We start from the raw sequence: 13,160 nt of genomic DNA, 5'->3' as shown, positions 1-13,160 counted from the left end.
ACGGGGTTGTACGTTAGCAATTGATATGGATTGTTCTGGAATTTGGCATTATGGACCTACTCTACAGGGGTCAAATGTGATACTATGCACCTACTCTGCAAGGGTTAAATGCGGTATACAGGACCCTATCACAGGGATTATATGCAGCCGTAATCGTATAGACTGATGAGTTAATGTAATGCTTTTGAAAAAAATTATGATCCTATGATATCAGCGGAAACTTGGAGGTAATCATCTGGTTTCAATGTGGATTTTGACATACCTCAATCTATATACAAGTTTCTTCGGTTTGCATGATTATATCTATATTGTAGAGCTGTATGTTTTGACTCTATCTATAAATATCATATTAATACATCAATTTTTATATCAAGTGCATATTTCGCTTCAACAACTCGATTTCTTGACTATGTCTTAGTTACTTACTGGGCTATTAGCTCATTATTGTAACTTGTATGTTTTTACAGAGCCCAAAGCATGATGAGGATGGATAGAGGTTGGAATGTGAGATTAGAGTGAGGATCTAGTAGCTATCTCAAACCAACCTTCCAAATTTTGTAGAACCTTCTTTATACTACCTTTGCATAAATATGTAAATTATGTGACTGAAGTTATCTGTGAATAGCAGTTGTGAATATTTTGTTTTAGAATTTGGGTTAACGGATCTTAGCTTGTGATTATTACTTGTTAGTTTGGTATGTTATTGACAGGTGGTGTGCGTTGCATGTCTACAAAGTCAATTCTTTGTAGCGATGCAGCGGCTATTCACATCCTCAATTTCTAATTGTGGGAATCGGGCCGTGACAATTAGGTTCTACAATCTCAACTGCTTTAAGATCTTTACCCAATTCTTCAGTAAAGAATTTTGCAAAGTAGATAATTTTACATGCTCATCAATGGTATAACCTTGATCTACAATTCTCTTGAATAAATCATTCATGTGAACAATATGTTCTTTCATACTATGACTAGGGTTCATTTTACATTCCAAAACAGGACAAAGTAATCTCATAGCTTGTGTACCCCCCCCCAAAATGTTTTTATAGTTCTCATTAAATGAATCATCTTAATAGTACATGTAAGAACAACTGTACATTATTCAACTGTTTAATTCCTAAAATCATGCAATAATAAAGGGAACAAACACAAATTAATCCATTAGAAATAATGTACAAGATCAATCTGTTAAATGTTCTTTTTTTTAAATATTATTTTAATATTAAAATTTAAAAGGTTACGTATTATTATGGAAAAATCAAAATGAACACTTAGGAATACCCAAAAAACTCAAATCATCAACCCCATTAAACAGATTATTCCAGACCTTTAATACATTTTTCCAGAATTTTAGTTGCTCAAAAATAATTTTTCTACAATTTTCAAAGTCCCAAAGAATAAAGACTCATAAAAAATAATTTACTGCTTTGCAAAAAATTTAAAAATAACAGAAAAATTCCTCACATTATTCTGAGCCTATAAGAAAAAATTTGGACCAAAATGACCTCGAGAAACCCTACATGCGCCCCACGCGCCTCCCTATACGCATGGGTGTGTGATTTTCACCATTTGAAAAACTGTTTCCCACCAGATGGAAACATGCCAACCTCCTACCGTGATCCAATCGGCACCGATCAACTGTTGTTGGCATTCCGATTCCAGATGTGCAGCTTTTTTTGCTAGAAAATGCTTCTAGAGTAGCATGTGTCACACTTTCCTTGCCTGAGACTCAGATTCGTCTTCATCTTCAACCTCCAAAAGCCCTAACTTTTCCAGATTCGACTTGTTGAATCCCCAACTTTCAGACTTCATATCACTCCAACCATTCATCCAAAATTTTCATATAACATAGCATTGGAAAGAGCGTAATGTCTACTTTGAGACCATATAAATTTCAGAGGTTAATTCTCATTGTGTGAGAATTTATTAAGCCCGAAAGTAGCCTACTTGACCATGTTCACAAAAACTTTAATTCATTATATCTCAAAGCATATTCATCCAATCATGGCCAAATTTTGCAGACATAATCTACTCCTCGAGAGCTAGAACATCATCAAGAATCACGCCGAGATACGATCTATACATGAAGTTACCATGATAGGGTTTCATGGACATATAAAACTAAGAATTCAAAAATAATCCCAATATAAACACATCCAGGAATTTCATGGTAATACTCCATCACCTAGAGAGCCATAGAAACAATTTTCAAGCTCGGACACCAATTAAGAAAGACGTAGTGGTAATGAACTTACCTTAAACACTCTCCAAAATACAATGGACATGGATCCAAACTGCCCCAGTGTGCAATCACTTTGACAAAAAATATAGTTGTTTTCACCACTCAAATGCCTCAAAATCATAGTAAGTTTTTTTGGGTGTTTTCTTGGTTTTCTTTTGTATGGGAAGTTTCACTTTTTCTTCTTATTGTAACCAACATTTTTGGTTTTTCTATATTTTGTAGGCTGCACTTTTGGATGGTTACTCAACCTCCCAAAACTGCAACATCCCACTTTCTCTTTTTTGTAATTATGTAATGGATCAGGTTGGATCAGCCCATCATGGGTGCCCAACCAAATCCAATATCCAACATTATGAAAGAACACATTGTTCACATGAATAATTTAATCAAGAGAATTGTAAACCAAGGTAATGCCATCAATAAGCAGGTGAAATTGTCTCTTTGCAAAATTCTTTACCAAAGAACTGGACAAAGATCTTACAGGCACAGCAGATGAGATTGCACAACATAATAGCACCTTATAGTGATGTGGTATTGAGATTTAGGATTATATACGAGCACAGCCGTCATATGATGACAATTGTCAAGCAGACTATTGTTCTGCCAGTAATTTCTAATCTTCGAGATGCCAGGCATGCTGCTTTTGAGAGAACCGAGAGGGGTCTATGGTTGCAAAGGGTTGAATCGAGAATTGTGTGACAAATCACCCATGGCAGTATTTAAGAACCTTGATGCTATTAATTGCTAGTGTAAATATATGAATATTATGTCGAATATGTTTATGTGTTTTAATGAACATCTTGTCAATATCTGAATGTTTATGCTTAAATGTATATCTATACATCAAATGGTTGTGGACCCATTCAGTAAACCCATTCCATAGGCTGTAATGTAATGCTATATGCGAAGGATCATTATATATCAATCAAGCGTGTCTTTTATAAGTCATGTCATATTTGTGAAATGATGCAATTAGCACAAACACATACATGTTAAAGGAATGTCCTACGTACCTAATACAAACAATTTTGCTTTATATTTCACTGCTGTTGCAATTTTCCTTTTAACAGAATCTTGGTCATCAACAACATAGCTTAGAAAGCCTCCTTTTTGCTGCTTGACAGTTGACACTATCAATGCAATAAAATTATTCAATTCTAACATCATGTTATTGCTAATTCTGCCATGTCAGAGCGATTCCAAGGTTACCTAATCATAGCTTTGCATTATCATTGCTTAGGCATGTCAATTACGACAGCAGAATGCTTGTTTCATAGCTTTGCATTATCATTGCTGAGGCGTGCCACTTACAACAGCAGAATGCTTCTTTCATGGCTGTTTCTCTAAGGTTGTGCACCCTCGATTAATAGACATACAACACCACTCATGCAAACATGCTCATACCTTGGCTCCCATGCAAACCTCTCAAGTTCCTTCTTTCATATTCATTGATTTACTGCATGTCTAGTTTGTCCTTCTTGTTGCCGCAAATTCTTAGTAGAGACACACATTATATGCTATCCATTTCCATTATTAGGTTTGTTAATTCTTTATTTGCATGTGTTTGTACCTTAAAGCTGCATTTCTACGTTTAAGAATGTTAAAGGTAAAGCAATAATTTGCCCATTTTATATTCATATTATTTAAATAAAAAGTTAAGATATTGGGGCTGTTTGGTTGTTTAAAACACACAAGTTGAAAGGATAGGAAAAATATAAGATTGACAACCTATTGGTCTATTTCCACAGGATTGGGCTGAAAATCTTGCAGGATTCATGAAATAGGCCGTCCATTTAAGCATGGCCCTATATCAACCAAATGCTACCCAACCCAAATCCTGTGGGAGGTCATTTTTTTAAATTCCTGCAACCCCAAGGCTAAGACCTGCGCTGAGTTTGGTCAGGCTCTTAGAAAATGCAAGCCTGAAAAGTCAATAGGCCCGATTCCTATAGGATTTTCAGCCCAATCCTGTAGAAATATCCAAACAAGCCCTGTGTAGAAATTTCTAATTCTTGGACTTCAAAGAATGTATCTACATCTAAAATCTATATATATATATATATATATATATATATATATATATATATATATATATATATAAAGGGACTAGATAGTGCATCTCCGTTATGTGAGCTGCATATGCAGGTGCATATATGGTGAGTATTTTTGAATGATATTAAATAAATAAAATATATCAAATACAATAACTATAGCAATATTTTTCGTAGGAATAACATAATAGCAATATTAATCATAATAAAACTAACAACTGTGCCTACCACCCAGTACTTTCTTGATAGCAATAACCCAATAATTATACCATAATTAATACTTGTATCCATCTCGCCTAAAATCAATATCTAAGCTAACTATCTAATTGAAACTGTCTTATTCACATGGATCTATATAAGAGTGGGCCATTTATGAGGACAAACAAAGCTTAACAGGCTACATACGTGATCCGATCAGGGAGAAAGAAGAATTCCTTCAACTAGCTCCCTGATCGGATCAATAATGCCATCACACAACGATAAGTAGGCCTCGGAGGCAGCATCATGGTAATAATCCTACTGTATATGCATCTACAGAATGCTAAGCGAACCAAATTTTTGGCTCATATGCAGCTGGATGACATAGGATGGCTGCATACAGGGCATGTGGTGCGATCAAGGAACCACACTTTAATCTTTTGTATAGAAATTGTATTTACATGTACCTGGTGCAGCTAAGGCCAACCAAAAGGGCTTTTGTGGGTCATGATTTTGAGCTTACAGTCACGCATTTGGGTTCACATTTAGTTTTCAAATGATGTAGGTTTGATATTGAGATGTGATGGACATCCAAATAACCCGTAATGCAGCATGCAATAGAAGCTAGTATAGTTTCCTTTTAAGTAGAACTTTTACCATATTCGGCATGCAACAAAAGACATAAGAATACAAAGTTATTAAAGTGGACTGATTGGGTGGCCAGACAAACCAATAATACCAAGATCAGTCATTGTTTATTTTCCTAGTTTAGTAGTTCTAAAAGAATTAAGAAAAAGTTGGCTGGCTGGAGGGTTATTAGTCTCAGATTTTTATGAGATTTATTTCTTGGATATGGAGTCCAAGTCAAGGTGGGAAACGAGATCAATTAGTATATTAACAATAAGGCCTTTGCAGGCAGCTCTTGGATGGTGAGCTATAGACATCTATGTGAATTATTTTGAGTAGAACAATGAGCTACAGGCTGCACCCCCCCCCCCCCCCAACCGCACATCTGCTTCAATCTTTTATTCTTCTCCTTGTCTGAATCTTAATCATCTCCTATCCTTTACTTGTTCTCCATAACCTCTCTCTTGATGTTCTAATCTTATCATTTTGTGATGGAAGACTTCAATTATCATTCAATTGATTGATGTCATTAATTCTATTCACAGTCCACATTAGATCTATGGCTGGTGGTGATATCATATATTAGTGCACTGCTGTTTCAACTGAGTTGAAGTCAGATCTGGAATCTTGATGTTGAATATTTCCTTTTTCTTAATTCTGAAAGCTCTTTTGGATGTTATTTTGTTATATTAGCTGTGCAAAAGATGAAAATTGCAACTTGAGCGAGATTTAACCAAATCTGACCCAAATTAATCATTCAATCCTTGCATAGTATACAATATCTATGAAACTACAACACACACCCCTGGTTCAGCAACCTATTCATTGGATGATATCCATAAATGCATATACAGGAGAAAATGCCCTCTATTCTTGCACTTTAGTCCCTAATAAATTCACAGCATGTCAGGCTTTGCAAAATGAGTAACAAGGGACACTTAAAGTGCTTATGGATAAACCATGAAGAAAATTACAATGACCAGAAATTCCACACAATTTAAGTGGTTGGTCACCAACATTTTCAAGCAAAATAAAAATAAAAAGAAACAAATGGTTCAATTTTGTAAAAAAAACAAACCTGAAGCTTCCAATTTCTCATTTTTGTCATTACTAGTTGAGGTGCCTGTCCCTTTTGTGCTATTTAATTCGCTCAGTACCATCTTTAGCTCTTCTTTTATATGGTTCTTCCTAGGCAAACTGTTTTCCATGTTAAAGGCAACTTCTAAATCAAGTATTGCAACTTCATAGCATTTTAATGAAGCATTTGCCTTCCCTCTCCTATACCATGCCTACAATTAAAAGAAATAATAAAGTGAAAAAATGTAATTGAAGATTAACAGGAACCAAAAAAAGTGAAAAAGTATCATACTAAATTACATATAACAAGAGAAACCATTAATGTATACACAATTAAGCAGTGAAAATAACAACAGTTAGGAAAATGGTGATACCTTCATACACGTATATATATTTGTATGTGTCCGTGGGTTTGTGCATCTAAATGTGTCTCTCCGTATATTGACAGGTATATTCATAACTCTTGAAAAGCTCATGATATTTTAATGACCAACTAGATATAAGAGAATGCAACATATTCTATATTTAAAATAAGGTCACCTCCTAGCAAATAGTGTGGTCTCCATTCATTGCATAACCACACCGTAACCTCCTAATACAAACAAATTTCATAATCAGACATGGTGGTGAGATTTTCCTCTGCTGATCTACTAATCTTCTTCATCAAAGTTCATTTAAGAAGTTGCAAGAGAAAGCCAATTAAGAATCTTGTCTGCTCATGTATTTTTCCCTTAACACATATCTTGGTTTAAAATTTCTCTCATTTGTCACTAAGAATATTCTATATACCTTGTATTCTCACAATTAGTTGTGTAAATAAGAGATTCAAAAGTTAAATTTAAAAAATTACTAAATTTCGTTGCTTACCTTAACATAACCAGGAGAAAGTGCAATAGCTCTGTTACAATCCCGTACACACTCTTCCAAAAGGCCCAATTTCTGGGAGATAAGCAAATAAATCATAAGTTTATGATATGGAATATAACTTTTGCCAATGAATCAGAAATATTTTAATGATTGTTGATAAAACATATGATGGTTTCATGAAGTAATATCTTAAGAACATGTTGAGAAATTTATACCATCATATATTAAATTATAGAGCATTCAGCTTGGTTTATTAATTCAAGAAAAAAGATTCATCAAAACATTCCTACATTTACCTTGACATTTTTAAGTTCACAGGTGACCTAGACACTTAATTATCGGGGTGTTTATAGTGTTTAAACTTTTAGACACTTAGACAAAACATAGCAAAGTGCAATACTCCATCACAATCTAAAGATGGAGTTTCATCCTTATGCCAATTAAAGTGTAGGCACTAGGATTTTTTTGTGGAGTTCCATCGAAAAACGCCTTTTTTCAACTGATGAAGCTTGTATTCTTGACTATATTTCCCTAACCAATATCATCTAATGTGTCCAAAACTCATAGACCACCTAGTGCAGTGTCACACCTTTTTTTCTTCCTTAATGCTGTCATAGAACAAATGAAGTCATCTTCTTCAACATATTTTAAGATATTTTTCTCTTTTATAAATTGTATTTTACAGAAGTAACTTCAATGTTGAGATTTTTGAAGGTTGTGTCAAACACTTGGAGACATTTAGACACTTGGCACTGTATAGAGTCTAGGTAACACTTCAATAGCAACTTCCATCAATTTCCAGAATGCAAGTGTACAAAGTTTCCTGCACAGATTCAAGTATGGCACATATCAGTTTGCATGTACCACTCATGTCAGAATAGTGTACCAATAGTGCTGGTTGAACCATATGGTGGTCTAGAACTATGCCATAATAAGCATCATACCAGCTAGTTACAAGTTAGGGCCTACATGGCTTTTAAAACCTCGACTATACTTGGTAAGTTCACAACAATGATGAATAATAAATAAAAAACAAAGTATCCTATGACAATATATGAAGCACAATGCAAAGCCCAGAACTTTCTAAACTGTCTGCCAGAGATTAAAAAACTGCACAGCATGTTTTACATATTGAACAAAATTATATAGGTGAGTGTGAATTCTTGTCAGATTGTTTATCTTTTCAATGATCAGGAAAGAGTAGCATTCAACAGTTTCTTCTTTTCCCAAACTCTTAAACAAAGTTCTGAAAGAAGGAAATGGTCCCAATCAACCAATATAAAGATAATTACTATTTACTTGTACAACAATTGGAATAGGAAAACTCACATGCATGGAGGATGCACGGTTGACATAGAGTGTTGCTGCCCAGTTCACATCTATATCATCATAATTCAACGGTGCATACCGTAATGCCTGTTAAAAGAGAGCAATGCATATGGATAAACGTTTGCCAAAACGACAAGAAGAAGACGAGGAGCAAAGGCAGAAGCCTATTTTTTTTAGGATCTGCAGCAATTACTTATGAATCAAAAAGAAAATAAAAAATAAAAATTGATGAAAACCAATAAAGTATTCAAAGGACAATAAATCATACAACAAAAGAAATGACCTTTTTTTGTAACCAAGATATTTTACTCTTCAACTCACAAAGAATAATTGCATACTTAAAAAAACGCTCGGAGAAAAGAAAACTGCCAGTTCTAGAAAATAGATAGAAACAAAAACGATAAGCAGCATCCCAATACCTGAGAATAATGGCTTAAAGCGTTCACATAATCCTCTTTTGAGAAGCACTCATTTCCCTTCTGCTTCGAATCCAGAGCTGCAGCCTTGCTCTTCCGACACAGCGCCATTTCCGGGTCAGTTAGCTCCTTAATAACCTAAAATTTCCCGAATGGATCGATCAAAGCATCAAAGAAATTTCGGAATATATTGAAGTATCAAAAAAGAATTCAAGAAAACGAGAATTACTTGCTGAAATTGAGGCAAAGGGCGGAAGAATTCAAGAAGGGAAGAGCAAGTGCTGGTGAGGTTTTCCGTCGTGCTCTCGCCGATCATCCGCTTGAGGTCGTTCGGAATCAGAGATTTCAGCCGCTCCATTAGCGAATTTTCTACTTAAGGTGCTCACGGGAGAGACCCGCTTTAGAAAAGCAAACCCCAATATCCGGGATTTCTAATGTAGGATTATACTACACCTCCCTAAAAACCTTGTCGAGGAGACCTCACTAAAACCCTCAGCGCAGAAGGTGCAGACAATCGGCCGAGGCTTCGAAGAAAACGTTCGTCCGATGGTACCACCCCAAAATTGTCAAATCAATTTATTTTTAGTTTTTACGGATAATTTTATATTTATTTTATAAAAAATAATAAATTTGAAAATTTATCACTAATATTTTGGGGCAAAAAATCTTTTCAAAATTATATCTCGTACCTGTCCTATAATTAATAGGTACAAATGAGCCAAGCAGTCAGAGAGCTCACTGCAATGAGAAAATCAAACAACCATTCATAAAACAATCTACAGGTTCAGGTTATATTTTTTCTGCGGAAGAATGATTCAACCTTCTTTTACAACATACATCATTAGATCACCTAATAGCCGTATGCAGCCAGATAAAAGCATTATAGTGCTTTGGGAGCTATGCAAGGCATAATCAAACGGTTGATTTTATAAAACTAAGATCAATCATTCTTTCGTGCGAAAGATGCAACCCGAACTTGCAGTCTGCTCTCTCTTCTACCGTGACTTGATGAGACATTAGAACTTCATATCTAAGAGAATTAGAGCTTCGGAGCATAGTTGGGACTTGAGCTTTATAATCTTCTATCCTAATTCCATAGGGCAGCATGTTCCACAAAATTTTTTTGGGGATAGAGATTTTTCCACATATGAAACGAGAATATAATTCTTTGCAAAATAAGTAAACTTATGACCTCTTGTTTAAGAAAACTCGAGTATTTCTTTCTTTCCGTACCTCCAACATAAAACAGCATCCAGTTAATCCACAATTCTTCTTATTGAGGTTGAGAATTTTCTTCTTCTCCAAGTGATCCAATAATCACTGAAATAAGAAGGCTAGCCTCTAATGTTAAGCTAGGCTTTGAAGGCAATTAGCAGGCTCCTTGCGAATGGGCATACGATGAAGAGGTGAAGTACCATTTTCTCCAAGTCTAAAGTTACAATTATTTGAGAATATTTGCACGATGAGTTTTTTATCGGACTCCAACCATTCTATTTTATCTACTCAATCCAACCCACACCATCTACTTTACCTGATCCAACTAGAGGTGACATAGCATGGGTATGGATGTGGGCTTTTTAATTATGGAGAGATATTGGCCGACCCAATTTATACCCAACTTGTTGCCATCTTTACTCTCAAGCGAAGATACATAGCTGGATTTTTTTGAGAAATAACAATTGATGTACAAGAAGAATACATTGTAAAATTTATGTTAACTTACTCACATTTTAATCAACAAACAATATGAAGACCAGCTCACACCATTTTGTTAGATTTTTCATTAAATTAGTCATTCAAAACTCGGGTATCATTTGACATGATGATGATAAGAACATGGGTTGTGCCAGAGTAGTGTTTTATTATTTTTTATAAAAAGATAGAAAAGATTCTAATCATTCATGAGATAATGATAGTTAGGATACTTCTCTTTTGGTTGATAAGAACTAGTTGCCATTTTTATTTTATGATTATTTATTTTTCTTAAAACCTTTTCTTCCCTGGAGGTGTAGGTGGTGGCGGCTTTAGAGAGAGAGGAGGAGGGAGTGGAGTTGGTGGAGGTGGAGGTGGCGGGGGAGAGCAAGTGGGGGGTAAGGGTGAGGATGGCCTCGGGGACGATGTTGGATTAACAACCTAGTGGGAGAGCAAGTGGCATGAATGGAGGCAAGGGTGAGCTTGTTCTAAAATTTACACTCCCCCTAAAGACAAGCTCGTTGGAGGCCGAAGAGGAGGGCACTATAGAAGTTGGAGACCAATCGCCTCCTCCCCACCAATCGAGCTTATGAGAGGGAAATAAGGAGACAATGGTGGTAGCAAAATTGGTGGAGGGGGCTTGATATCGATAGGGACCATGGAGCTGGTGCTACTATAGGCGATACAGCAATATAGGACCAATATAATAACAGTGTCACTGAGGAAGAGGAGCGCAACCACCGCAGCCACCATGATGACTATGATGGGTGGTGGCAGTAGTGCAAGAGAAGAGTAGTAGTAGGATCTAACAGTTTCACCAACCTAATGGTAGCTGAGTTGGCATTGCTCTTGGTTACTCTCCTTCCCAAGATGAGCCTCCTCCTCTCTTTCTCCTCCTTCACCACCTCCGCTCCCTCTCCAATGCTGTTGTTGCCACCACTCACCAAACGGCATTGGGGCTAAAGGGGAGAAGTAGCTTCTAACATTGACGCTACCATCCATCATAGGTAGACATGGGCAATGGGCTGGATCGCTCATTATACGGCTTAGCCCAGCATGAAACAGGTCGTATCATTAGAAAGGGACCAGGCTAGGCTGAGGGTTTGCGACCCGCGACTCAGGCCCAGCATGGCCCATAAGGGCCTACGCTGATACGGCCTGCGGGTCAGGCACGGCATAGCCCAACATGGCCCATATGCTGGTCTGACCCTTTTTTTTGAATTTAAAAATATAAATTTTTTTATAAATTATAAAAAGAGTTAAGAAGTAAAATTAAAAATAGATGTGGAATTTTTTTTATAAAAATAAAAAAATCACTTTATAATGGTGGGAAGTTTGACGTGAACCTCTATCGATTTATTAATTACAATCAAAATAGTATAAGAGATGGAGGGGGGTTAGGCTTGACCTTCGAATACAATGAGAAAGAGAGAAAAAATTGAGGTGACTCATCTTAATAATTAAAAAATAAATCTAAAAAATTATAAATATAAAAAATTAATAATTAAAAATCTTACTGATCATCAGTAGTGTTTGTGTCGTCATCGAATGTTGTATTATGTCCATCTTTATCTTGAAGTATTGTCTCGACATTCAACCAATCTTTGAAACAAAGTAGTATATCAACTGTCTCACCAGTCATCGTACTCCTCTTTTCATCCAGAACTTGTTGACCTATACTAAATGCAGAATCTGATGTACTGTGGACATCGGCACAACTAAGATATCATCAAAAGATGCCATATCTAAATATGAGTTATACAAATAAAAAAATATACCAAACAAAAAAATTGAGTAGAGGTAGGCTGTAGGCTTAAACTTATGAGCTTCCTCTTGTACTCCTCACTCCTCTTTAGGACCTCAACAAGGACCTCTAAGATTCCAATAAATGAACTAATTCTTCTTTTGTATAGTACTTGAACACTTGCTAATTACTAATTACTAAATATTGAACACTTACTAAATATTGTAAGAAGAAAAGAAGTAGTAGAGAAGGAGAGGAGAGTTGATTTGGTACGGTGAAAATAGAAGAGGATGAGGTATTTATAGGAATCCAATATTTTTATTTTTTTTCAAAATACCCCTCAAATTAGCCGTTTTATGACTGTTGGGGGAGATTAAAATGGTAAAAGCCCAAAAATAGTCATTATCAATCTAAAAAAAAAGATTTAGCCATTAGAGGTCGGGCCTGGCCCATAACGATATTAAACGGGCCATGCTAGGAACGGCCCATAACGATGCTAAACGGACAGTGCTTGGCACGGTCTATAACGGGTTTAAACAGGCTGTGCCTGGCATGGCCCGTTTGGATTGATTTTTTTTTTAAGAAAAAAAAAAGGACCGCCCATCAGGCCCGTGGGCCTGATGGGCCATGGGCCGTGCTAGGCATGGCCCACCAGACCCCAGGCTTAGGGTCATGCCAGGCCAGGGTTCAGGTAAACAGGCCGTGTGCCCATGTATAATCATAGGTCTGTTGGAAAACTGATAGAGTTCTAGCATGTAATTTCAAAAATTTTAGCAGCAGAAAATATCAGATTAAATGATTTAATCTAATAAACATGCTTTAGATCATATCTAAAAATCCTACCCTAAGATCTATAACATGATATAATACATGTATAAGATTTAAAAACTAAATCTCATACATATGTGATCATATCAAAC

The 13,160-nt window shown here is 35.9% G+C and overlaps 1 protein-coding gene across 1 annotated transcript in view; it reads right to left on the bottom strand.

Annotated features, from left to right (window-relative positions):
- Window positions 1–9,364, bottom strand: part of LOC105032355 (uncharacterized) — a 40,600-nt gene extending 31,236 nt beyond the window's left edge. The window contains exons 1-5 of the mRNA XM_073256464.1: window positions 9,034–9,364; window positions 8,808–8,942; window positions 8,389–8,475; window positions 7,060–7,131; window positions 6,194–6,404 (exon numbers count right to left, since the gene is read on the bottom strand). Of these exons, the coding sequence (XP_073112565.1) occupies window positions 6,194–6,404; window positions 7,060–7,131; window positions 8,389–8,475; window positions 8,808–8,942; window positions 9,034–9,162 (634 nt within the window). The 5' untranslated portion in view covers window positions 9,163–9,364. The remainder of the gene's footprint in view (window positions 1–6,193; window positions 6,405–7,059; window positions 7,132–8,388; window positions 8,476–8,807; window positions 8,943–9,033) is intronic.
- Between the last annotated feature and the right edge of the window lie 3,796 nt (window positions 9,365–13,160).

The sequence above is a fragment of the Elaeis guineensis genome, chromosome 4, assembly GCF_000442705.2.
Source record: "Elaeis guineensis isolate ETL-2024a chromosome 4, EG11, whole genome shotgun sequence".
Classification (NCBI taxonomy): Eukaryota; Viridiplantae; Streptophyta; class Magnoliopsida; order Arecales; family Arecaceae; genus Elaeis; species Elaeis guineensis.
This window is presented reverse-complemented; position numbering and strand designations above follow the sequence as displayed.